This window comes from Scleropages formosus, chromosome 16, assembly GCF_900964775.1.
Source record: "Scleropages formosus chromosome 16, fSclFor1.1, whole genome shotgun sequence".
NCBI lineage: Eukaryota > Metazoa > Chordata > Actinopteri > Osteoglossiformes > Osteoglossidae > Scleropages > Scleropages formosus.
In genome coordinates this window covers 17,558,015-17,584,540 of record NC_041821.1, presented here as the reverse complement: position 1 = coordinate 17,584,540, position 26,526 = coordinate 17,558,015, and the positions used below count along the sequence as shown (strand labels likewise).

General features: G+C 39.8%; 1 protein-coding gene across 2 annotated transcripts in view; it reads left to right on the top strand.

The window, feature by feature from the left end:
- The window catches only part of LOC108933753 (phosphofurin acidic cluster sorting protein 2-like), a 73,852-nt gene that overhangs the window by 21,609 nt on the left and 25,717 nt on the right, over positions 1-26,526 (top strand). For both annotated transcript variants that reach the window (XM_018751035.2, XM_018751034.2), the window contains exons 2-6: positions 9,568-9,655; positions 20,912-21,001; positions 21,304-21,429; positions 24,444-24,606; positions 25,718-25,809. In XM_018751035.2, coding sequence (XP_018606551.2) covers positions 9,568-9,655; positions 20,912-21,001; positions 21,304-21,429; positions 24,444-24,606; positions 25,718-25,809 — 559 coding nt within the window. The remainder of the gene's footprint in view (positions 1-9,567; positions 9,656-20,911; positions 21,002-21,303; positions 21,430-24,443; positions 24,607-25,717; positions 25,810-26,526) is intronic.

Below are 26,526 nucleotides of genomic sequence, written 5' to 3'. Positions count from 1 at the left end.
AATATGACATACCAGGACCACTGATTTGTGGTGTCTGATCCTTGTATGAGTACAGTGTGAGTTGTGTCTATACCCAGTGTTAAGGTGGATCCATTCAGTGTAAATGTTGAACTCTGCCAAGGTTGTGTTTTGTCTCCATAACTCTTTGTGATTTTCATGGACAGGATATTAAGGTGCAGCCAAGGCTCAGAGGATGTCCATTTGTTAGGACTAAAGATGGTGTTTCTGCTACTTGCAGGTGATGATGCCCTTTCAGCCTCATCTGACTGTGACTTTAGATGTGCATTGCAGTGGTTTGCTACAGAGTATTAAGTGTCTGGCATCAAAATCAACATCTCTAAGTCTGAGGTCATGTGACTGGGGGGACAAGTGCTCCTTTTGGAGAAGTTCAGCTGTTAGTAAAACCCTCAGTCTATATCCCCATCCTCACCTATGACCCTGAGCTTTAGGTAATGACGTAAAAAGGAACCTATAGGGACCTGTTTGCCAACTCCTGTGAGCAATGCAGCAACATCCTAAGTATATCCTTTAAAAGACCAGTGCTTTAAACAGCAGTAGCTCGTTGGGATCTTCTTCTATTAGGATCATAGATTGTTGCACTTAAATATCTGTGCCTTGAGTTGTTTACTCTAGAACATGGCCCTGAGGCTGAAAAAGGCTGGCTTGTATGGGCTTACGTCAAAGGGAAATGTTTTATTTTCCTCTTTCATAAACATAGCCATAGTTGAGAAATTCATGGGGTATGGCGAAGTGGACAGTTTCATTCAAACATGTAAACCCTGGTCATACATATCTATTTGACTCATAGTAGCTACTATGTGTTCTAGGTCTATCAAAGAAGACAGCATTTATGTTTAAATCTTCTAGTCTTATGCTGTATCATATTATAATTTTTACACTGCTTTTGAACACATTCAGCTTTTTAAAAACACTGTGCTGTAACCTCCTTTTGTTTTGCTTATTTTAAGATCTTCACACACTTATGTGAGTCTGCGAATATATCATTTCTTTGTTTTCCAGTGTTACTGCAAGCTTAATTGAATACGAAGATAAAAATGAGCACAACAGTGCAGCCATAACCATAAAAGTGTGTGTAGTCTTATTAGATGGTTCACCAGGAACTCGTTTAGAGGCTTATATTTGGGAAACGCATAAGGGGAGAGGTTTCCTTAAAGCTGTTCAGGTTTATTACATTATGGGTTACCGAAGCAACACAAAATGTCACTGAAGAATGATTACAATGCCTTTGTTAGTTTTTACTGCACAGGATCCCTTAGCACATCTGAACCACCATCTATGTTAGGTTGTTTCTCAGTTTTTCCTGCTGGACACTTTCCTTGGGTAGTTGTGGGTTTTTTGTGAAGCGGAATGTGGCTTGAAGGCTTTTTCAACAAAAAAAAACCATGACCTGAAAACATCAAACGTGCAAACACTGTCAGAATAGGCAAATGGTTTTGTTTCCCTACCCACTCACTTGGACCTATTCCACTATTCTCGGCAGATTTGTGGACACACCCCTTTCAGTGTAATATTGTGTTGCAGGCTGACTTTTTTTTTTTTTTTTTGAGCCCCTCCCAATAAGCGTAGCGCTGTGTCCAGGAAAATGTTTGACTCTGGAAAACATTTGGTTTGCTGACCAAGGAGAATACTAAAATGTGTTTTTGTTTAGCCATTATTTCCTGAATATGGCTTACTTTGTGTGTGTGTGTGTGTGTGTGTGTGTGTGTGTGTGTGTGTGTGTGTGTGTGTGGTATGCAAGTTAATCTCTAACATCTGAGTCTCAAAGGCCTGCATGCATTATGACCTCTTAGATCCCCTGTCTCTGTGTCACAGAAGAGCATTCTTACCCTCTTTACCACTGAATCATTTAATTCATAACCACATATAAAACTTTGATTGAAAACCAGCTCAAAATGTGTGTGTCCTGGAGTCTTTTATAATATTGTTTATTTTATATTCATGTGCCACATATAGCGGACTTGTTTGGGATACTTCTGCGGGAAGAAAAACCCAATTTACAAGTCGTGTCAACTTCAAGAAAGATACTTATGGATCTCAAAAGTATGTCTTTTTCAATAAAGGTCTTAGCCCTTTATTGATGTCACCTCACCTGGGCTGTAGGTATTACCCCTACTAATTAATATGCATTCCCAAAACTCTGCTGTGCACAGGAGCTGAAGGACCAACCTTAGGTTATAAGGAAAGCTGAGATATGGGATCAGCTCAGAGACCCACGTTAAATGAAGTCAATCATATTGACTAAAACCGCAAGATGCAAGCAGGTTGTCAGTCCTGGGGATGCACATTCATGGTAAGGAACAATGGTGGAGAGTCTCTGTGTAACACGTGGTCTTCTCGTTTGTCAAGTTTTCAAGAGTTGTACAAGATAGGCAGTAATGATGAGCGGTTTGGCCATGCACGCTTATATCCGGCTGCTGCAGCACCAGATGGGCTGTTTGGGGGCTAACGGTGGAGATTACCGCTTCCTGCGTAGCTTGTCCAGAGTTCACGTCTTATCCTCAGTTTGCCTAGACTGTGAGAACAGCAGGTCCTTGGGCACAGATGGGCTGCTCCTGTAGCTAAGCACTTTAATCCAGGACTCTGTGAGAACCTGTCAAAGTGATGGCAGATCCAGGGTCTTGGCAACAACAGCCTTTGACTGAGGTTCTCACCTCATCAAACACATAGAAAGTTTTTCAGTTTCAGATTTCACTTGTGTGGTTTGTATTGTAAAGAACAACCTTGCATGTCACCTTGGACAAAGATTTCAGGTAAATAAGAGAATAACAATAAAGCACTCATGACTTTTTAAGCAAGTCTTTCTAGACCTTCAGCCATTTGATTAGAAATAATCAAAAATTATATAATTTTGTCAGGACTCCAGTTTTGAGTGTAGAGCCAGTGGATTAAATTACACCCATGTCTATGGTATGCATACATTATGATGCCTTCTTTATCTAGCTTTGACCAAGGCAACTTGCCACTTTGCTATTATGATGTTACAGTAGCGTAGAGTATGTCAAACAGCAGCTTGTTATGTTGACCTCAAAACATATGCAGTTAGAGCACTCTGTCCTCAAAAAACTGAATCTCAACATTCTCAAATTGTGAAACAATACTTATTTGGCACGACCATAAAAAAAAATCCTCACGAGTAAGGATGTTCTACTCAAAAACCAGTGTAAAGCGCTATGTTGTAAGCCGATAGTGGCAGCTGATCGTGTAGCAGTTAAACCTGCTGCCTTTGGAGCCAAACGACGACTGTTTAAATCTTACCTACTACTATAGTACCCTTGAGCCAAGGTACTCACCCTAAATCCCTTGTTCAAAAATATCCAGTTATATAAATGATTAAATAATTGTGGATATCTTAACATTGTATGCTTCTTTGGAGAAAAGTAGCAGACAAATGCAAATGATTTTTCACATAACCTAGATTAACAAATGTCGTGTTCTTTGATATTAATTAAATATTAATTAAATGATTGGAACAGATGTCACTGGTTGCGCAAAAAAAAACAAAAACAAAAAACTATAATTCTGCATGTTTTCTGAATACTGAAAAAGCCATTCAGTGAATGGCACTGCCTTAAGGTGTATTCTGAGTCGGTGTGTCTTGACGTTAAAGACTGATGATGCTGGTCTGAAAGCAATAAGCACATTTGACCCTTGAGAGGAAAATATGGGGAGACTGAACATTCCAGGGGCTGAACACTGAAGAGCAGTGAGTTTGAGGACTAGGATCCAGATTTTAATCCTGCCTATGACGACAGTTCTGCGCAAAGTGGGAGTATTTCCAGGGATTCGGTAGGGTGTGTGTTTATTTCAAAAAAGTGTAGCTTGAGTAGCCATTGCATAATATCTCAAAAGGAGGTAGAATTTATAATTAAAGTGGGTTATACTGTGTGTGAAAACTTATGTCCTCTTTAAAGAGTTTATTTTTTTTTTTTATTTTTTAAATCTCATATTAAATGTATATGGAAAATAGCAGAGGTTATTTCATTTGGGCTGTAAACAATTGATTTCCCAATTTACTGATTTTATAAAGTGTTATCACTAGATTTTTTTTTTTCTTACTTCATTAATCAACCCAAGAGAACAGAAGGATAGCTGACCTTTCAGCCTGGAAGGTAATGTTTTATTTTCATCTGTTTACGAAGCATGTCCGGCGAATTCGGGAGAGGCACATTAATATTCAGCAAAAGACACAATAGAAGCTAATAGTTAACAGTGTGAAAATGTTTCCGCATTAACGTCTGAAATGTACCCCATGTTACATACTGTATTTTAGGAAGGAATTCACATATGAAGATGTTGTAATGTATATGGTAATGATAGTGCTGATGTTGTGTTGTCCTGGAGTTATCCTCTTAAAGTAGTGTGTTCACATGCTTTCATTCTTTCTACCGCTGTGGATACATATTTGACCTTCTGAATACCAATGATATCAACCAGTGACCTGGAGTTACTTTTCTTTTGAATGATTTAAGGTAGTTTGAGTGCAGCCACTGCCAGCTACATCTTCAAGTAGTTAACCCTGTAGTACGAATAAGTGTTTCCGTCTTATCCAAAAAAATTGAAATTACAGATTGCATGTTTGGACCTGTGGCAGTGGACTTCTTTTGTAGCCCTTTCCACGCAATGTCATTTTGATGATCAGAAACAAGACGAATTGAGTCCTTCACTAAGCCGTCACACAGAGGTTGTGTTTGATGTGTTAAAGAAAGCCTATACTGTTTCGGAAGCCTACCTGGTTCAGACACAGCTCGAAAGGGAAAGCACTGGATTCTTATTTCAGGTGAGAGATCGGTGAAGCAGTAGATTCCTCCAATTCCTCATCCTCTCCATGTGTCACACTGGTGTTCGATGTAACCACGCTCTAAAAAACTGTAGTTAGAACCCTTTCATAATAACCTTTTCAGCATTTCTGTCTCATAAGAAGATCATGCACTTTTTTAAAACCGTATAATCAGAGATGAAGAAACAGATCTGAGTGTGAAGTGTTGTAGTATATCAGTTATATCTGATGAGGAAGGGGATCAGGCAGTTTGCACCTTTCCCAAATATCCCTTCATTCATGTACAACCTCACAACCATTCGATTCAGATCATGCATTTCAGTTTGGAGTGAGGGGAGTCTGATGTGCTTAGAAAAACATGTAATAATGAAACACCACAATGAATTGCTTGGGAAACACGAGCCAAACTTGATTATGCAAGGCAGACGGAAAGAAGAAAAGATAATTCTGGCACGGTTCTGGCTTGTCAGAAGGTTAATGTGTTTATTGGCGGAGAAGACCAGCATTTCTGTGGGTTGATCATTTGGGACCCTATGGCTCACTTGTATGCCCCTGCGCTTCTTATATTGTTACGACTCAAAATGAGATTTTCGAATAATACAGTCCTTTCCAGTTGTTTTCTTCTTTTATAACTTTATTTACTCACAACAGAAAAAGCAGAAAGAGGCTTAAGGGACCTGTTTATTTTGCTAGGAGAGGAACTGTATGGGTAATGTAAAGGGACTTCTTGCTGAGCTACGTTGTTTATACATATGGGGTAGTCCAAAAGTTTTTAGTGATAGTTCTTCCAGAAGAATTGCTGTTGTGTTCCACTTGAGATACAGACTCAATTTTTTTGAAAAAAGAAAGATTACTAAAACTTGTATGGAGCTCATGACATTTTTAGTCAGCGCTCTCGAGCAGCTTGGCAGCCACAGAATTTGTATTACATGATCTCACTGCAACACAGATATGATTTCTTTGTACTCAGTAACAGACTTCAGCCTGAAAAAATGTGTTTTCCTTTGAAGGATGGTTCTGGACAGAGGCATACAGATTTTTTTTTTTTATTATTATTTTTATTTTATATCACATTTTGTCATCTGTATATATGCGTGCGTGTGTGTGTGTGTGCGTGCCCGCATATACACAGACCAGATATACAATGCTGAAATGTGTATGGTTATATTTACTCGAAGTCACAAATCAACGAACTGACTATGGATACACAAGAAACTTCCCAGGAAGTTTGTCTCATTACAAAAAATAAATATTTTCATTGAATTTTAGATTTATTTGGAGGAACTCTGGCACCTCTCCTCTTACATCCCCACTACCACACACTATAAACGACTAAGCCAGCCTGGATGTGATCTAGTACGGTTGTCTGCGTTTCAGGCAACAAGTGAGGTTATGGCATGAAAACCTGCATTAGAAGTTCTTCTCGCATCATCAAGATCCTATATAGGTATGCATGAATTGAGCAGCCGCTCTCTCAATCCTTTGAAGAATTGAGACGGCCAAGATAGATGTCTGCAGCATATGAAGAGGTTCATGCAAGTGACAATTTTTTCCCAAGGCATTTTTACAGTGTCATGTTGGCTTAGAGTTTTTGGGCACCTAACTTTCTGACAAAGCAGACTCAGTGTTAATGCTCTTCAGCAGAATAGGTGACTCTACATACCACATGATGTGTAGGTGGAGTGACCTATTGTTAGGAGTGTATCTAGCAGTGTAAGTCACCTCAGTGAATAAGGTGTGGTGAATGGTACATAGTATCCATTGGAAGTCGCGTTGGAGAAAAGCGTCTGCTAAATAAATAAATGTAAATGTGTAATTGCACAAGTGCTTTTGTAAGGGTTGTGCAAGGCATTGGTGTGCTATTCAGAATGTATCACTCTATAGCCTCTTAATGATTAGCTTTGGATCACCAGAAAGGTTAATGGATTACAATGAATTAATATAATACATAAATATTGAGTACTGTATGTATGATTTTTTTTATTTTTTAAGTATCTGTTAAATGTACGGTATGTAATAGTTATACATGGACACACATTTACACGTGACACACAACAGACTCCTCTGATGTCTCCATGGTGCCGTCATTGTTTCTATATGCCTCTGCTTCATGGAGAGCAGTTTCCCATTTTTTTTAATCCATAAGACCTTTCCCATAGCTGAAAAAGTAACTTATAAATCCATTTTAAGTAGAAATTTAGTTTGCTTGTGAAAATGTTCTTGTGAATTTGGGTCCGGTAAACTAGGCTATGGGTGTAGCTGCATAAATTGGTCCTATGTTTGCCTCATAAAAAGCATCATCTGATCGACAAAATAATAATATTCCGGTAATGCAGTAATGTATAGCTGGAGAGGACAGAATGGATCAAAAGCAAGTTGTGTAAATGTGTCTGAAGACCACAAAGGAAAGGTGTGAAAGAGGAACCTTTAGGCAAATTCCTCTGGCAACAGCACTCCCATGTTCAACAGTTGAGTGTATTGATGTTTGCATTTAGTTCCTGCAATTTGCCAACAATGTAAATCATTTGTCATTGTGCTTCGGAACAAACTGCTGTTTCATGACATGAGGTTGTTCCAAATAACAATGACGAAATACGGCCCAGTTTTCCCTCCAAAGTGACCTGTGATCTCCAGTGGAGAACAGTTTGCAAGGATGATTATTTGCAATTGATTATTTTTGTATATTATTTCTCTGTTTCGAGCATTTTTTAAAGAACTTCTCGGTCTAGCATATCTCGGTTCTTCAGCTGCCAGTGTTTAGCGTCCATTTCAGCTACAGTAGTCATCTCGATGTCAGCACATACAGTGCATATCATTAGCAATCAGGACAAAAGAGTTGAATTAGCCAGTCTGACAGGATTATAATTACAAGAAGCAGATTGTGAGCAAAAGGAAGTCTGTCGGCAGATTTGGGGTTTTTAATGAGCACTTCAGGCAACAAGGGCCTCACATCTCAGCTGAAAGACAGCGCCTCTAGTCTTGTCCTGACCCGTACACAAAAGCGCTTCATCCAGTCGTTGTTCATCGGTATTCAGCTTTGGAGTCCAGCAGGGTTCACAGCCCTGAGAGCTCACATGGAGATTTAAATGAGTTCACTCAATACAGGACATCACATCAGGCAGTGCCAGTTCAGGCCATGAATGCATGAAAGCATGCATATTTCTGACATTTACAATATTCAATAATCATTTTGCAAAGAAGAGTGCATTTGTCCTAAATCGTAAGAGCAGATACTCGGATAAGAGCAGATAATCGTGCAGTCGGCGTTGTGAGCTTCTGTTTAGCTGCAGCTGAAGTGCTGTGGTTAAGAAACAGGAGGGAAAAGTTTCAGACTTGGATCCCAACAATGCAGCTTTTTTTTTTTTTTTTTTTTTAAACACATCTAAAAGGAAAACTGAGCATATGTTCAACTCTGAAATGGATTAGGCTGACACATTTTTTGTTACTACTGTGGGTACAATAAAAAAAATTGTAAGGTAAATCACTTTAAATTGCACACAGGAACCCAGTGCAAATTGACAACTTATGTTATTGCATTTTAGAAGTGATACCCTGGGAAACACCTGGCTCAGTTGGGGCTTCATTTGGAGTAGCAGTCTGAGGCGCTGTGTGTTCGGTACTTCCAGTGCTGCTGGTGATTTTCTCTGACACTCCGACAAAGAATGGACTTTCAGGAATGTATATACTCACTTGGTTCTCTGTGTGCTGAGTGAGCACAAAGTGTTGTGTTCCCCAGCCGGGAATACACTGTTCTGTGTGTGTGTGTGTGTGTGTGTGTGTGTGTGTGTGTGTGTGTGTGTGTAAACTAAACTAACCTCCTTATCCAGCTGCTTTATGAGTGTATTTGAATTGACAGTATTATCTTAATTTTGACTCTGTTTTCTCATTCTATTCAAACAGCAATAATAATTGCTAATAATTAATTAATAAACTACTATGGGTATGTGGGTTGAGTAGTTATTTCAAAGAATTAGGTGTCGATTTCACAGTAGTGCATTAGCTTTAATATCTTATCTTGAATAAGCTTTTTTCCCCCCACACTACTGTAGTTAATTTTGCTTATCTTAGAACTGTCTAATACCTATTAAAAGTTAAGAAATGTAAACGCATAACAGTTGTAGCCTTGCATCTGTCTTTACAACCTGCTTATTCATTACAGAGCCACAGTGATCTTGGTCTTGGGAAGCACAGGGCTTGTGGGATGTCAGTCCATGATAAGGCACTGTCTCACACATACATAGGGCACTCACTCACACTCTACCACGTTCACCAAGGTAGCATATCATGGGCAACTGAGAGTCGCCAACTCTCCTGAAACACAAGTCCTTGGGTTTCGAGAGGAAATCTACATAAACGTAGGGAGACCGTGAAAACTCCTATGAGGCAAAGCTGAAGCTAGATTCACATCTAGATACCAGGAGCCCTCAGGCTCCAATGCTGTCTATTCCACCACTACTGTATGTTGCCCAAGAAAAAAAAAATTCACATAGTAAAACCTGAATAGTCTATAGCTGAACATATTGTATCTAGCTATAGATAGTTGCTCTCACTGGGCATTAGATCTTGCCATTGGCCAACTGAATCAAGAGAAAGTGAAATGTTGACATCTCACAGGGCTCTTTTGCTTATGTTTGTGTTGAGGTGCTCCACTCTGATTTCCCTTGTGGACACCTGCGGAGCTGCCTGTTGGAAGAAAGGTGAGCTCCTGAGTGTCAGAAGGTGGAGGTGTGCTCAGGGGTATTTAAATAGCTCTTCCTTTCTCCATGCAGGTTGTGCAGCCTCACCCTTAAGAAACTTGTTGTCCTGAAGGAGCTTGATAAAGACCTCAACTCTGTGGTGATCGCCGTTAAAATCCAGGTAAGGAAAAAATACCCCCATCCCACTGTCACACACGAGCTCTCTGTCATTATCTACCTGGTTGAATATAAGGCTTCAATTCATCTTCCACTTTCTGTTATTATGGTCCAGTGATATTTCTGTTTTTCGACCATCTCACTTTTATAAAGTGTTTTCTTTTAACATCTGCTCCATTAATAGCTTTTCAGCTGCAGTTCCCTCCTTTGTCAATGATTGCCAAAAGAAAGAGGTTTCTTTCTAAATAAGCTAGTCTGCTGGGCAGCAGGCATTGTAGTGGTTAGAACTGCTGCCTTTGGACTCCAAAGTCACAAGTTTCAATCACACCCCCTGCTGTAGTACCCTTCGGTAAGGTACTTGCTCTCAGTTGTTTTAGGGAAAGCGTTCCCAGATTTATAAATGGGTAAATAACTGTAAGTAGCTTAATAACACAAGTTGCTGTGGAGAAAAGTGTTCAGATAAATGAATAAATGCAAATGCTGACTGTGCAGAAGCATTGCATGTTTCTTGAAGCATGTTAGGTACACACAGTTCTCTCTTAGTTGGCAGGGTCAGTGGTAGGTGGTAACTGAGTGCAAAGATTTTTTTTTTTTTTTAATTTTTGAATGGTCTGTTTTTCTCTTGATGGACCTTATTTTACACAGTTTGCCCTCTTGATTGTATTGGAAACGGTTACTAATCCACTTTTTTTGCTGCCTTGCTCTCGTTCTTCATGCTCATTTGTGCCACACATGTGGACCACTCATGTGGCTCATCGTATGGGAGCAGTGGGTGTAGACAGTAAGACGTGTGAGTGTGGGTTAGGTAGGTCAGAGCTGTTTGCAACCTCTCGAAAGGTGGTATGTTTGTCTCAGCGTCCCAGGGTAACAGAGTCTAGAGAAAGACCCCTGTTGTACTCACAGCTCATAGCTGGCAATAGGTGGATTATTAAAGTCACACACACCCCGGTATCTAGGTTTTCAACAAAATGCTAGGGCTGCGATATTTTTCTTCAGCTCAATTCACTTTTGGTGACACAGAGCACTGAACAAAGTTCAGGGAAAAATAAAGTTGACAACAGCAACAATTACAGTTAACAATTTGGATAAGCCAGCTGGCAGCTGAGGAGAGGAAAACAAAAAACTCACACTGGTGGAAAAAAAAATAAGCCTCCGGGGGTCCAAGTAACAGTGATAGCTCTCCCGTCTTGAAAATTATAATGTGGTAACAGGGGACCTGCGTGGATATGTCTACTACAAAAGACCGCTGTCTGTCAAACAGAGCTACGGCGTAGAAGCTAAGGTCTGCATCCAGGCCTATGGTTGCTGATTCTGTTTTTTTCACACAGGTTTATTTTGACTGTTAGATTTTAACAGTTAAATTGAACAGTCATTATAGACTTTTGCATAGTGTTATCGTTATTATCATAACTTTACGTCTTAATTGTTACATTTGTAACAATTAATTGTTTATGTTTGCATTTCTTTCAAGTATTTAAAAGTAAAAGTTAAACAGACAGAAAATATCATCACCTGACAGGATACACATATATACTGGCCTACAACCAGTATGTTGCAGAAGGATATAGAAGAGACTTCAGCAGGGCCTCATGCACACTTCACCAGAATTTTCACCAGGCCTTTACCCACAGCAGAAGAGGAAGTTTTATATCACATTTTTCTATGCAAATTTTACTTTCTTCTAAAACCAAACCACACCCACATCCATTCTGCTATATTTTTAATCCTCACTTTATCTGCATCTTATCACTTTCCGGATTCTGCCTTCTTTTCTTTTTCGTGTATAGTTGCAAATTGGCAGCCTACAAAATGAGAATTTACAAAGGCGGTAGACTTTATTAATATGTTTTTTTTTTAAATCTTTTATTCTCTCTGGTAGTATTATGAGAAATGTAATAAAAAGGAACGAAATGAAAAATTCCAGTAGATAATGTATAAAATATAAAAGAAAGCAAGGAAACAGCTTAGATGTTTGCCTGCTGCAATGGTAATTTAATTCACTTCAGTCTTCCTAAAATGTTACCTTCATTTTATTCAAATACTCTTGCTCCCTTGCTTCAGAAATGCTGATAGTATTTCAAAATATAGAGGAGGTTAGTCCGGCGAGGACAATAATGACATGGCTTTGGGCATGGGGGACTGGTTGGGACTAACTTTATTCTGTTTTGCTGCTGAAGGAAGCTCTTCAGTAGTTATTTTCAGTAACATCATGACTGTAGGGAATCTTTAAATAATCTCTACTGGACACTGAGAAAGATCAAGCTACTGTCTATTTTGATTTTGTTTGTCTTACAGTATAGTGTGTATTAAGTGTGTAGTTTAAACCATTTTTCTTTCATGTTTTTTAATTTCTCTATCGTACATTTCTATTGGGACAGTTGGTACGGTAGTGATTAGAGCTACTGCCTTTGGATTTAAAGGTCTTAGGTTCAGTTCCCACTGGCTGTAGTACCCTTGACCAAGGTACCTTTTGTGCAACGGAAGATGAGACTACAGAATTTAAGTGTTATACAGTACTATGTTTGTAATGGTTCAGAATTTTCTGAACCACATCAGAACTTTATCATTCATGCCATCATAATCATTTTCCTTGTTCATTTTTAGCGGATGACCTTGTCCAAGGTGATTTACCGTTTTTAATTGATATGCTATAACGTGCTTAAAGTATTCTTAAAGCAGTTAACTTCCACATTACTAAGGTTCACATGACAATTAATTTTGCATCACCTTCAAAAAGTGTTGCCAAAGAGGCTGGAGATGTACCACCAATAATTAGGCCAGGTGAAAACTCAAACTTTGTCTGAAATTCAAATTCAGACTTTAAGATGGCCAGGTAGAATTACTAATTAAAACTGAGCGTTTCAATAGGAATAATACTAAACAAGCCTTATTCAAAGTTTATTTCACCAGACAGGTTATAGACAGCAATAATCAGCTAAAACTGGCTAGAGGCAATCTTTCAACTGACTGTGAAAGGTAAAGGGCTTTGAGATTTGTCCTTCAACAGAGAGTCAAAGGAATGCTCAGTCATTCTTTATTCACATCTGTGTTTCCCTCTCATAAAGCTGCTGGATTTTATGACTTCTTTAGGTAAAACCAATGAAGAGTGAATTCTTCCATGGTAGCACACCATGAAATCCATTCATTTCTGCCACATCAATGGGGAATGAAGTGCTCTCCCTGGGTACAGAGCTGGAGCATTAAATCCAGTTATCGGAAGTTCCCTTACCCACCGGGAGGTGGGCCAGGAGCACGAAAGGGTAACATTATGGGAATGGAGTGAATTAATATCCAGTTAGGGATATGCATAGTTTAGCTTTTGTCAGGTTGAAAAGAACAGTAGTGTATCAGCAAATAACACTTTCTTTCACCGATTTAACTAATTTAAACCCCTCAGCTCAGTTAACTAAGGTAGAATATATCGTTTATAATTGCCTTTAGAAGTGGCTTACAGACATTTATTTGGTTCCAAAAGCAATGCTGTCATTAAGGCTCAGAATCTGAATAGTTTTGTTTTTTTAAAAAAACAGCTTAAGCTTACTGACATAAAATCTTTCAAACCAGACACATACCAGAGGACCAGAACTGTTAGGAGTCCATATTCTTTGGATGAATCAGACTGTTTTTCTCTTATGTTTAAGCTAATTTTATGCTTGGAGAGGGTTATTACCATTTAAAAATAGGCTGGTAGCTGTACTGTAACAGGTTGTTTACACCAGGCTGAGTATTTTGCATTCATCTACTGTTTGTATCAGTGGGCAACATTTGTCCTTTAGTGTGAAAGCTCTCAATTGTTCTCAGGAACAATTAAACCAGGAATAACTGGTAATGCTGATGGGAATGATCTCAGTGTAGTCGCTCACTTTCTCTGTGTGTTTTTGCTTATTTTCAATGACCCGCAAATGCAGTACGGTTAAAAAAAAAATGTCATATGTGCGGAGGTTTAAGGGATTAATTGGACAAAGAGCATTGACAAGAGCTTTTTAAAGTTTGAGTTTTTACATAATAAGTCTTGGAAAAATGTTTTATCAGAGATGCTACAAAGCCTTTTAATTTTTTGTTCCCAGTTGTGTTTCTCTACAGCAGGGACAAGATATTGTTTATTTTATTCTTCACTCCATTGCTCCAGCGAACCCATTTATTAACAGGAATTCAATCCCTTTAATAATTATGCATATGTAAATCTTTAGCCAAGCTGATGCCAGTTGAACCATAAAGGTACAGTGTGCAGACAGAAATGAACAAGGCCTGCTTGCGTAGGAAATATTATACCTTATCAGCATATTCTCACAGGAGCTCAGCAGAGGAAAGGTAAATTGCACTGTAGCGTTATTTAGTTGCTTTGTCGAAGACTTTACGCAGAGATACTTAATTTATTTGCGTATTTACAGAGCTTGATATCACCTGAAATTTCTGGTTGACAACCTTGCATAGGGGTATTACAGAGGTTCCTCTTAGAAGTTAAATAAGTAACCTTCAGATTACTAGTGCATTTCAACCACTTTGGCTCGTGCAACCCCACAAATGAATCTTGAGGTGATATTTGAAGTACATCTCTTAACCCAAATGTCACGAAATATCGATTTAAAAACATACGTATCAGTGGAGGCAGGTTGTGCGCGCTGAGAAATCAGTATATCGTGTGTGTTTCTAGGTGCTTCCACTGTAACTCATATTCCTGCCTCTCAGAAAAAGATTACACAAGGTTCCTTCGTGGTACATCCAAGGCACAATTTCTGCAGATGGGGATTATTGTCAGGAAAGAGCACATTCCAGACTTAACTGTGCTACGTTTTAATTGGCTTCTATCCCTCGGTGCAACTGGCTGGTCTCCTTCCCTTAAACACTGGTGCCAATGTTACCTCACGGTTCCCTTAAGGAGACACCTCAGGGTAGAGTATATTTGTTCTTGAGGTGAAAGGGCAGGGCCTCTGCTCAGGTGTAGTTTTAGAGTTCTGAATGTTCCAGGATTTTATATCTTTCCTTATACTGCTCAAAAAAGCTCAGAAGGGGAGTGATGGGTTAAGTTAAAGCAGTAAGTTAAACCAGGTGGTTTACTTCCCTGGCTACACCTAAACTAAACTTCCTGGACCCAGTGCTCCAGAACTGTAGTTAAATTGAGCTAAACATGTTTGCCTTCCTGAAGTCCAGGCTGAGTTGGAGCTGTGACACCACGGAATAGGAGCCAATTCCCACAGATTGAGTATAGTGTTCCTCCCTTCTGGCGATGCAAGCTTCTTCTAGCAGTAGTGTGCTAGTACGCTTTCCAGCTCGAGTTGTAGCCATGACTGTTAATTGCCTCCAATTTTTGTCACCAGTTAGGACCAGTTTTATAATTAGGCAAAAGTTAGCAATTGCCTAAGGGGTACCGAAATTTGGGAGTGCCTAATGATGCTAGAAAAATCAAAGAAATAAAGTGTAGCTTTTGGGAAATTAAATTTAAGGAAAAAGCCAAATAAAACATTTAATAAATCTAAATAAAGATGCCATGTTATTAGATATTTGAAATATATTAGAAATATATTGTGTAGACTTCACTGATCAGTGTTTTTCCATAAAACAAGCTCTACCCAGTGGATTACATACATATACCTTTATTCCCTTAACGAACTAAGGGAAATTAAAATAAGTTTCGTTTTCAATCGTTAAAGCATCAATTTCTGTTCTGTGTATTTGCTTATAAAATAATAAATATATATACAGTATATTTCATATAAATACATAAAGTAATATATATAGAGTCTTTGCCCACCTTACAAAGGTAACGTGTTTGTAATAATGAAGGTATGTGCATTAATATTAATGGACAGCTGGTAGTCTAGTGGTTAGAGCTGCTGCCTTTGGATCCCAAAGTCGCAGGTTTGATCCTCATTTCCGGCTGTAGTACTCACGAGCAAGGGGCCTACCCTAAATTGCTCCAGTAAAATTACCCACCTGTATGAATGGGTAAATAATTTTAACATTGTAATTTTCTTTGGTAAAAAAGTATCAGCTAAATGAATAAATGTATTGGTAAAAGTTTTTATGTGTTCCTGATCCTGCAAATGTGACATCCATTGATGGTAAAATATCACTAACACCAGCATTCCGTTAAATAGCACAAAATTACTACGATATTTAATATTAGTTATCGTCACACAACATAGCTGGTCACCTTCAGTAATTTTTCTATAATACTGTATGGCTTATTATTATTATTAGTAGTAGTGTACAGCTGTCTACCTGTGCTCATTCAGCTGTATTTAAACCTTTAATACTGTAAAGACAAAAGAAATGTATGGTAACTGGATAATGAATTCATATTCAACGAGCAAGCTGAACAACTGTAGGGATTTTAATGCAGTGTAATTGTAATGCAAATTGTAATCACTGTAATTTGCTTTGAAGAAAAGCATCTGCTAAATGCAATAAACGTGTGTCTTGTGCTGTGAAGAGGTGCACAAAATATAAACTTGGTCCCCATAAATACGGAGAAATGGTCACAGAACAAAGTAAGGGTATGAAATGAAGCGCTGCGGAAAATCGAATTCTCATAACTCAAATAGGCGTATGTCGGGACTAACTATATATAGAGATAGAAGTCTAAGAGGTGGCAAACTGATTCTTGCCTAGGGGCACCAAAAACCCTAGTACCAGCTCTGTTCCCAATTCTCCCTTGAATTCTTCAATTTTAAAACAGACCCCTTTTAAGTGAAAGAAAAAAATCCTGACACATCTTCAGCACAAGCATGAAGTCATCTGTGTGAAAGCTGAGAGACCCACATTCTCTTTCCACTGTGGATGGCAGAACACCCAGAGCACTGCTATGGCCAAGGCCCTAATTTGCTTTGTCAAAACAAGGCCTGTATTGATTTACTCTGCTTTCTATTTTTTTTTTTTTTTTTTTTTAGAACTGAATGATCACTGTGTTGTTTCCCGGCCGCAAACTGACAGGAGATGCAGAGAGAGGAATGCGGGCCGATGTGTATTTCCCTGCCATTGGGCAAATTATCCAGATTTCCACTAAAACTGTCCAAAATCGGTTCTGTGATTCAGAAACCAAGAGGCATTCAGTGGAGCATTTGAGAGAGACAGCCACAATGGATGTGACAAATAGTTCTTTATTTAGCTGTCTGTACGTGGTAGTCGATGGCTTGCTGCTCTGTGTCACATCCCCTCCTGCGAGTTATCAGCTTGTGGTTGAAAACACTGTGCTGCGGAGATCATCCGTTCTATCCAGATTCATAGAAAATTCGTAGAAAATTAATTACATTGAAGTTGCATTCAAGGTACTGCATATTTGATGAGGTTTCATTGTATTTGCTCTTTTTTGTCTATATTGGGGGATATTAATAAATCGTTTTACTCAAAATTTCTTTATATATTTATGTCTTCACCAGCTTCATGGAGCACTGCACGCCTCACCATAATTGCTCATTAAAAGTTTGAGGTGACGGTTCCCTAAAGGCTTGTTAGTGAGGAGATTGTAATTCCCCTGCCAGCAGCTCAGACACAGGCTCCGCTGAGGGTGACACGTGATGTTCGTCTCAACGGCGGGTACCTCATCCTCAGCCACAGATCCATCTGAGCATCACATGAGGCAGATAGACTTCAGAAAGCCACTTGGTAACCAGCGCTGCAAATGCAGCACAGCCGATAATTTGGGAAGCCCAGTTCTTGGAGAGACGCTGAACTAAACACTGTCTGCATAAGGAATATTCCAAGCAGAGCACCGATTCAACACTGTCATCACTTCAGTGTAGCCATAGGCTTCTAATATGCTTGGACCTTGCACTCCACCACTATTTAGGAGAAGGTGCTCCATGCTGCATACACAGAAATTTTCCACCTACCTTTCCATCACCTTGTCGTACTGAGGGAGCCTGGGTATTGGGCATTTGGAATAATACAGTATATGTCAGTACAGTATTTGCAATGCCAGCACTGGAAAAAAAAAGCTGAAATAAAATTGCTCTCTTATGTAATTTAAAAAGTTTTAATGAGAGCATTTAGATTTAGTCTTTCTCGTTGACTTTATAATGGGAGTCAATGAGAAGAATTATTTGATCATCCAATGTGGAGCTATCTATGGGAAGGACCTGTGCTCTACTGGTGCAGACTATTTCCAAGGCTATTTTACTGAGTGTAGCGGTCCAAGTGCAGTGTTGTCTGTGCATCGTCATGGAAACCTAACTAGACACATCATCTGTGAGAATGCAAATGAAAAGGTCTTGTCCCTACATTCTGAAATACAGGATATAAAATCCATATGTGGTATGTATATATGGCACAATATGGAGTTTAACAGTGTGAAAATATTTCTCATTTTTAAGACCATGTATCATAGTCCCAAGGTCACCTTTCATTAAATAGACATGTCACGTGTGTCATGTATTAATTTTTGTTTGGTTCTTTCTGTTATATCTTTAGTCATTTATTTCCAGGGCTTTCCTGAAACAGAGGGTATAATTCTACTGATATTTAATCTGAATAAATAAACGACAAATAAAATAAAATAATATGGTCATCATGCAGAAATGTACACCTGAAGCTGAGCCTAATAGTGTTGTCACGTATATTCTTCACAGTTCCCCAAGACATAAGATATATTATTATGATTTGTTTTCTAATTCCCCCAACAGAGAAGTAAACATTTCTGCATATGTCTTGATAGTCGTCAAAATTATTTCTGAAGGACTGTGGAAGGTGTGGTGGTGGCCCCATTAATATTCTTTCTTCCCATTTTGTGTCTGCCAGGAAGTGGCTATTTATTCATAGCCTATGTTAGGCACTCATTACTTCAGATTTTTTCCTCAAATAGGGCACTGTGATGCTGATTTAAATGAATAATCATAGTAAAACAGATGATATCCTCCAAAAAACATCCAGAAACAAGGTGAGAAAACTGGGATGTGCTAAAACGTAATTTTGTTTACCAAATTTAATAGCAGAATTGTGTCATGTAGAATGTTGAGACTGAATAAGGTTTTAAGATGGCCTGTAACTTGCAGTTACATTCAATTTTTTAATAGTATCTTCAGTCGTTTTATTACTGACTGGCTTTGATACAGGAATTTTGGGAAGCTTCTGCAAAGTATAGGCACTACTCCTTTCAGTAAAGTAACGACGTTACTCGTACGATGTAATAGCACATGATGCGGTACAAGTGATTTTTATGTGCTGAGGGACAGCTCATAATTCACCCGAAGACAGGCCATAATTTTAGAGTATCCAAGAAACCAACACTGTGACAGCCTGCTAATCTGCACAAAATCTGTTATCCTTAAGTGTTTGTCTGAGACTAGTTCGCTCTTTGCTATGTTGCACATAAGTGGTTTGCCTCTAACTGAACTGATATATGCTGGGCTGGTTTAATAATTGGGCAAATCAAGGGCGATAACCCAGAGGTGTCAAATTTTCGACTAAAAAAATTAAATTATAGACTTGGCAAAATTTTAAAAAGAAATAAATAAAAATACATGTATTCATTTAGCAGACGCTTTTCTCCAAAGTGACGTACATCTCATGGAAAATACAATTTGTGCATTACATTAGGAGAAAGAGACTTAGTTGCAGATGTGTGACTCTTACGTACAATTAGTTTGTTTCATGTTTTCACCTTGCATAATAATGAAGAAAGTTTTCCTAGAAAACTAAAGAAGGACTGCTGCCTCATGTAATATGGAAACATTGTATGATTCCCCGTGGCTTTGAAACATTGCAACTTTGCAGGTAAGATTTGTATGAAACTAACTGTCGATTGATTCAGTATTTATTTATTTGTGAGCCAAAAGCAAAACAGCATCCATGTTTTCAAGGACCAGAAATGTATTTGGTCTGTGGTGTTTCGTCCGGTGTGGATGCTCATCTGCGAAAAACGCACCACAGATTTTGAACTCGTAGTCATCGGCTTCGGAGAAGCAGCCACGGATTTAACGTTTTCCTTTGAACAACCGTGCTCTGGGGACCCATTAAAGCTAAACCTCAGGTTTTAATTGGTCCTGTTGAAGATAAACCAGAGACCTCGTGCAAGGAGTGGATGGTCAGATGCTGTTTGTGGAGATCTTAAATCTGAACCGGCGCTGTCATTTTGATTTGATCAGCAACCGGAAAGTCGTCGTTTGTTCTCTAAATCACGCACGAGTCACGTAGCAGTGGTGCACATGCACTAGTCAATGGATACATTTTCATCCGCTAAAAAAAAAAAAAAAACCTTCTAAATTACCATGGTGACTCATTAATAGATTAACCCAGAGTTAACCTGATCTTGGTTGGATTTAATCCTTCGTTGTTGTTTGGGGATGACAGGGATTAGTCCGTAAGTGCACTTAGTTTGGTCATTCATCACTTTACACAACTGCACCACTTCTAAATCAAATTGAGGGGATGGCGCTGAGGTTCGTTCGCTCGGTGAGGAGAGCTAATGCGCGCCTTCACTGGACTGACTCACGGACTTGGCTTATATGTTTGTGTGATTTAGATTTTACAAGGACCAGGTGTCAGCAATGTGTGAGGACACAGCAGGAGTTTCCGTCTCGGGAGTTTCCAACGTCCATCACCGAAGTCATAACCCTTGAGTGTCGACTGTGTCCGAACACTTTTTTTACTTTTTTTTTTTAATGTTTTTTTTTTTTTTTTTTTTTTAAAATATTTCAGTTTTTATCAAACTGCGAGGTCAAGGTTATACAGACAACCCTCCCCGCCGCCTCTTGTGATTTTAAAATGCAGAATTTGCAGATATAAGCAGAGCATGGCTAAACCTCTTGGGGCAAATTTTCTGCAAACAAAACAAAGAATATAATGATTTCAGCTTTACAGGGACTCGGTGCTTGTGTTGCTTTGCTGTGTGGCCAGGCTGCCTGCTGACGGTTCAGTCCGTGAAAGATCCCTTTGCCATTTCTTTAAGGACTGCTTACCAGGGGCGCTAGTGCTCACAGGCAGGTGCCAGGCTTCACAGTCCAAATGAGCCTGTGCCTGCAAATATAACTGTCTGTCTCTCTGTCTGCTGGCACACGGAACATAAAAAAAACTGTCTGGGGGCATGAGGACTTATACGGCCTAATTTGTGTGACAGCATAAATATACTTAGCTGCCGCAGCAGCAGAAAAGCCAATCCTGTTTTTTTTTTTTTCTTCTTGTTGTCAGTCTGCAACCCTGTCAGAACCTGATGGTATTTTTTCTTTTGTGAAACATAGTCCATTTGTGCATTGGGGCTCCGCTCGCCTTGTGGAAAGTGGGTTTTTTGTGTGCGGATCCGCTCACTTTCTTGTACTTCCTCCAGGGTTCCAAGCGGATATTGCGATCCAATGAATACGTGCTCCCGCCCGGTGGCCTGATGGAGACAGACTTGGAGCTTACCTTCTCACTGCAGGTAAACAGGGCTGTTATAAGCGAAAGGAGGGGATAATTGCATTCGCGACACCAAGATCTTCTGCCAAGAGGCCCCTGGAAGCCAGATGCTGCAGTGGGACTTGAATGTCGATGCTGGCAGACAGGCATGATCCTGATTCTCTGGGCAGCATCTAAGAATTGCTGTTCCTTGTGCACTTCTAGTTTCAAATTAAAGTGGAGATCTGATTTTTTTTTTTTTTTAAAAAAAAAAAAACAAAATTGCCCGCTGGCCCAAGCGATGCTGATCTCAGTCCTCTGTTTTTTTTTTCTCTTGTTCTATAGTATCCGCACTTCCTCAAGAGGGATGCTAACAGGCTGCAGATAATGCTGCAGAGGAGGAAGAGGTATAAGAACCGCACCATTCTGGGCTATAAGACGCTGGCAGTTGGGGTCATCAACATGGCAGAGGTATAATTAAACAAGTGTGTTCAACTTTGTCTCGGTGCATACCGTGTAAGCATCGGAAGTCGTGTTTTGCTCTACCAGCCTTGAGGCTCCTGAATATTAAATGTTGTCTAATCAATGGGCATCCTCACTAAATTCAGCTTTCTACTTCCAGAGGGCGGCACCACGATTCATTTTGCAAATATAAACCACGCATGAATGCACGTTAAATCGTCAATAAAAGCAGTTGTTTTCAATTTTTAATTAAATCTTTTGGTTTTTCTTAAATCTTATTGTTTATGAACAGCATTGGGTTACTGCATCTTAGAGACGGTGTGTGAGGCACAAGTTCAAAAGGTTATAATATTTCAAAAGTATGATGATGTAGCCATGTGTAATAAATATCAGAAGGGTATGTAGACATTCTGCAATTCCTTTTGTAATGCTGATTAATTTTTCAAGCGGCAGAAAATTAAACTCTGGTTATTCACATGTTTTTGGAGAGAACTTCCAATATAGACAACAACAGTGAAATATATTCATGGCCGATGTGTAAGAATAATCAGCTCATGTTCTATAACTTCTTCAAAGATGGAATTTGGCTTGTGGCTTAACAAGAAAAATAGAGTGGGTCTAATGTCTTGTTAAAGGTTTCTTAAATGGTTGAGTGAGATGTCACTCTACACATCTGGGATGTCCCTGGGAACATCATATGAAGACATACTGCTGTAAGGTGGATTCTCTGAATGACCTTTAAGTTTTGTTCTTGGATGCCGAGGGAGAGTTTGGCACCTATAGGCGGCGTGTCTTTTATCTCCAGAAGTTTGCCATAGTCACCGCAAAGGGCAACTGATCTGTCAAATGACACCCTGCTTTGGGTCTGGCCAGATTTTGAGCGGATGTCCCGATCCTCATGTTGGGCAACATGTTTGAATAATCAAGCATGCCTTGTTTACAAATGAAAGGAGCTCATCTCCACCATCAGGGAGGAGTGCGCCTTTTATACTGGAGATGAATCATGTTCACAGAACAAACACACAAAAACAAAGACTGCAATTACAGACCATCTGGACAAGGTTTCGTAAGAGAATTTTGAAGTGAGTGTGCTGGGCCCCTGTTGACTGGACACTTTCCTGTGACACGAGCCTGGAAAAGGGCTTTAATGACAGTGGGAGAGGGTGAAGTACTTGGGGTATCTTATGAACATCACTTTTTACATTTATTTTCCTTTCTTTGGCATGCTGTGCACTTTTTTTTTTTTTTTTGTTGAATCCCACCAAACAATTGCACAAACTATGCTGGGGGTCTCCTCAATGATTTTTCTAGTCGAATTTATTGTATTTTTTTTTTTTTTTTTTTGGAGGAGGTCATTACAGAATTGGATAACACCCTTCTGTCACTGCATATTTTTTGTGTGGAGAGTGCATTCTGAGCAGAGGGGAGATTTAGTTGAATTACTTTTTGCATTCTAATGGGTAAAAGCAGCTATTTCAGCAGAAGCCATACATTAATATCTGTGTGCGTGGGCAGACTGACAGCCAGTGAAGAACATTTCAATACATTTGCAGCTTGCCTGAAATCACACTGTCATTTTCAGAATCTCTGCTCCACAGTGCAGATGATCTGCATGGAGTCTGTAGAGTTTGGCAACTGATGGAGAATGCGTCATGAGAAATGGTGATATGGATATTGAGTATTGAATTTCAGTAAAGGTAAACTGAATGTGTGACCAAAGCATTGTCTGGCATATGCCACTCAAAAGAGGGCAAGGCCCAAAGAAACTGCAATTCCAACAGCATGTCACCTTCTTGGTAATAGCCAGCGAATACAGAGACAGTGCAAGGGAATTGCAAGTAAATAATGTGACCATATGCATAACAGCAAAAGGTTCACATTGGTGGCAGAAAGGGCATGTATAATGGTTGATCTCACAAGGAAAATAGTTGACTGGATGGGTATAGTCTTCATGCAACTTCTCGCAGCTCCTAGGTTTCCAAGTGAGTCTGGAGTTTGTTTTCTTCATGTTTGTGTGATTTTCCTCTGGTTTCTTCCAACAATCCAAATTTGTGTTCCAGGCAAATTGGTGACTCTATAAACTTCCCTTAGAGTTTGCATGCGTTTATGTGCCTACACTGGACAATAAGTTAGTAACAATGGTTGGATCCTGTTACTATTTTACTGTCGTTCTTAAAGCTTATATTTATTATAAATTCCTTTACAGGTGTAACCTGTACTGTACATCTTCCTACCTTAGTGTAAAATGCTTTGAGAAGCTACTTTAAAATGGACTGAGCAAAATAAAGATTTTTTTATTTTTATTATTATTCTTATTATTATTATTACTGTGAGGGGGTGCGGTGGTGCAGTGGGTTTGGCCTGTTCCCGCTCTCCGGCGGGTCTGGGGTTCGAGTGCTGCTTGGGGTGCCTTGCGACGGACTGGCAACCCGTCCTGGGTGTGTCCCCTCCAGCCTTACGCTCTGTGTTGCCGGGTTAGGCTCCAGCTTGCTGTGACCCCTGCTTGGGGTAAGCAGTTTTATTATTATTATTATTATTATTATCATCATCATCATCAGAGCACTACATAAAATAGCAGTGCTTGTAATTGCTCAGAATGCTCATAATACCTCTATATTGAGCTGTTTATGTGAAGTGGGGATTGGGGTGGTTCAGGAATACACTCTAAACCGCTGTAACCCTAACTCGGACAGGTGATTAACGATAGAGTGATGTCCCATGTTTGATAATTTCATGATTTTTGTGAGAGCCAGAGCTCAAGCAGTGACAAGTCATGAAGGTTTCCATGTCTCACCCGGGTGAAAATTGAAAACTTTTTCCTGTCCTGTGAAATTGCAGCTCTGTTTGCTACAAAATTAAATGTCATTGTCTTCCACACATTTGATAAGTATCCTTTATAGTTCAGTTATTTTAGTTCCCTCTCGTATTAGCAGCAGTTCGTTGGCTTTTTGAAGTAGAAGTATTTGGGAAATAACAGAGACCAAATTACCGTCCAGCTCACTGCATTCCTGACGTATGTCCAGGTTATGCAGCACCCGACCGACGGAGGCCAGATCCTGGGTCTCCATAGCAATGTGAAGGAGGCTCCAGTGCGTGCAGCGGAGGTCAGCGTGCACTCGCTATCCAGCCAGCCAATCGACCACGAGGACGGCAGCGTACAGACGGGCCCCAAGACCAAGGCCTCAGGTTGGAGGATGCATTTTGTTTTGTTTGTTGTCTGCAGAGCCCTTGGATGCATACGTGTTCTAAATTCCTAATTTACGTGAGTCACGATGCCGTGCATCCTCAAGCCCGGTAATGTAACACAGTGTTGAGAAAGAACATCTGTCAGGTAAGGATGCCTTTCTGTCCACATGTGGCCCAATTTCTCACTAATAGCTTCAACAGGGTGGATTGGAGGTTTGTGGCCTGTCACGCATTCCTTCCCCCACCACTATCGTTACAGGCAACGCTCAGTCACACATAAAAGATGAGCTCAGCGGTGGAGCTCCGGGGCAGTAGGCACAAAGGGTAATGGGAAGTATCCATCTACAGACTGGAGCATCACCACTGCCAGTACGGTTCCCTCACAACCGAGCTGGAACAGATCCCTCAAGTCATACATTTTGCTGTAAGGGATGATGAAAACTAGGTGAAAGTGATTTTCTGGGTGGTACAGCAAGTAGCACAGTACTCATTTTATAAACATATGTGTTTGAAAAAATGATACTCTCTACTGCTTTTATATGGGGCGGCACGGTGGCACAGCAAGTAGCGCTGCTGTCTCACCGCGCCTAGGTGGTGCAAGAGGGTGTGGATTCGATCCCCACTCAGTCCGTTTGGAGTTGGCATATTCTCCCCGTGTCTGTGTGGGTTTCCTCCGGGTGCTCTGGTTTCCTCCCACAGTCCAAAGACATGCTGTTTAGATTCATCCATAGTGTGTGAGTAACAGAGTGTGTTTGTTCCACTGATGTATGGATGAGTGACCCAGTGTAAGCAGTGTATCTAGCAGTGTAAGTCACCACGGTGAATAAGGTGTGTGGTCTCATAACACTACATGGTATCCACTGGAAGTTACTTTGGACAAATGCGTCTGCTAAATAAATTAAATGAAATCTAAAGTTAAAAACAGACCTGTGATAAGTGTTGCTGCTATCTAAAATCTTGCCAGGAATCTTTTCTAGTTTTGAAGCCAAAGCTGGGATGAAATGGTGTTCTAGGTGGCAACCCACAATTCACCACAATCCGATTGTCCTCCTTTAAAATGTGGGGACACTGATGTTACTCACAGTGTTCTGTGTTGGCTTGGCTCCTATAGACCGATCTCCAGACATCGACAACTACTCTGAGGATGAGGACGACAGCTACTCCTCGGAGCAAGAGGCCAGTGACGATGCAGTTCATGGCCAGGTGAGAGCCATGCCGGAAGAGCAGCAGCCCTAATTCCCAAAAATAAGCACAATCAAGCATTAAAACAACCACACTGCAGCCACATCTCTGCCACCGCTTCCAAAATTATTGTATTGGAGCTCTCGTGGTATTATGTAAAATACTTTCTTTCTTCCCCTTTTTACATTTCTCCAGAAGCAATATGTTGTACACATTACCAAACACCCTTTTTTCAAAAGACGGAAAAGCAGGGCTTTCCAGTGTGTGGCCTGCCTTTTTACAAAAACATTTGTAAAATTAGCAATCTGTACAATACCTAAAATAAATACAATAAATTCTGTTGAATCACATCAGAAGTACACACTTGAACAGACACCAGTTAAATGAAATACAATAAAATATAATTTCTTCCACATAGCCATTTAAGATTCAGAATGCCACGTACTATGATTATTACATGTGCAGCCCTCAGATCTGCACTTAAATACATGGATGGAAATATAAAATTGATGGGATTTCGCAGAAGTCCGAGTATTAAACTGAGTACTAAAATGTCTATCTGCTGGGTGATTCTGACCCTGGTGGCGGTTGACACCGGTCATCTGAAGCGCCTGTTCCACATGACAGGCGATGACGTCACATGACCCCGGGAGAGCCACTTCTCTTCACAGTTTAACAGTGTCACCTTTTCCCTTGCTAATAATGAAGCCCATTAATATTCACATCTGAACTGTTTTC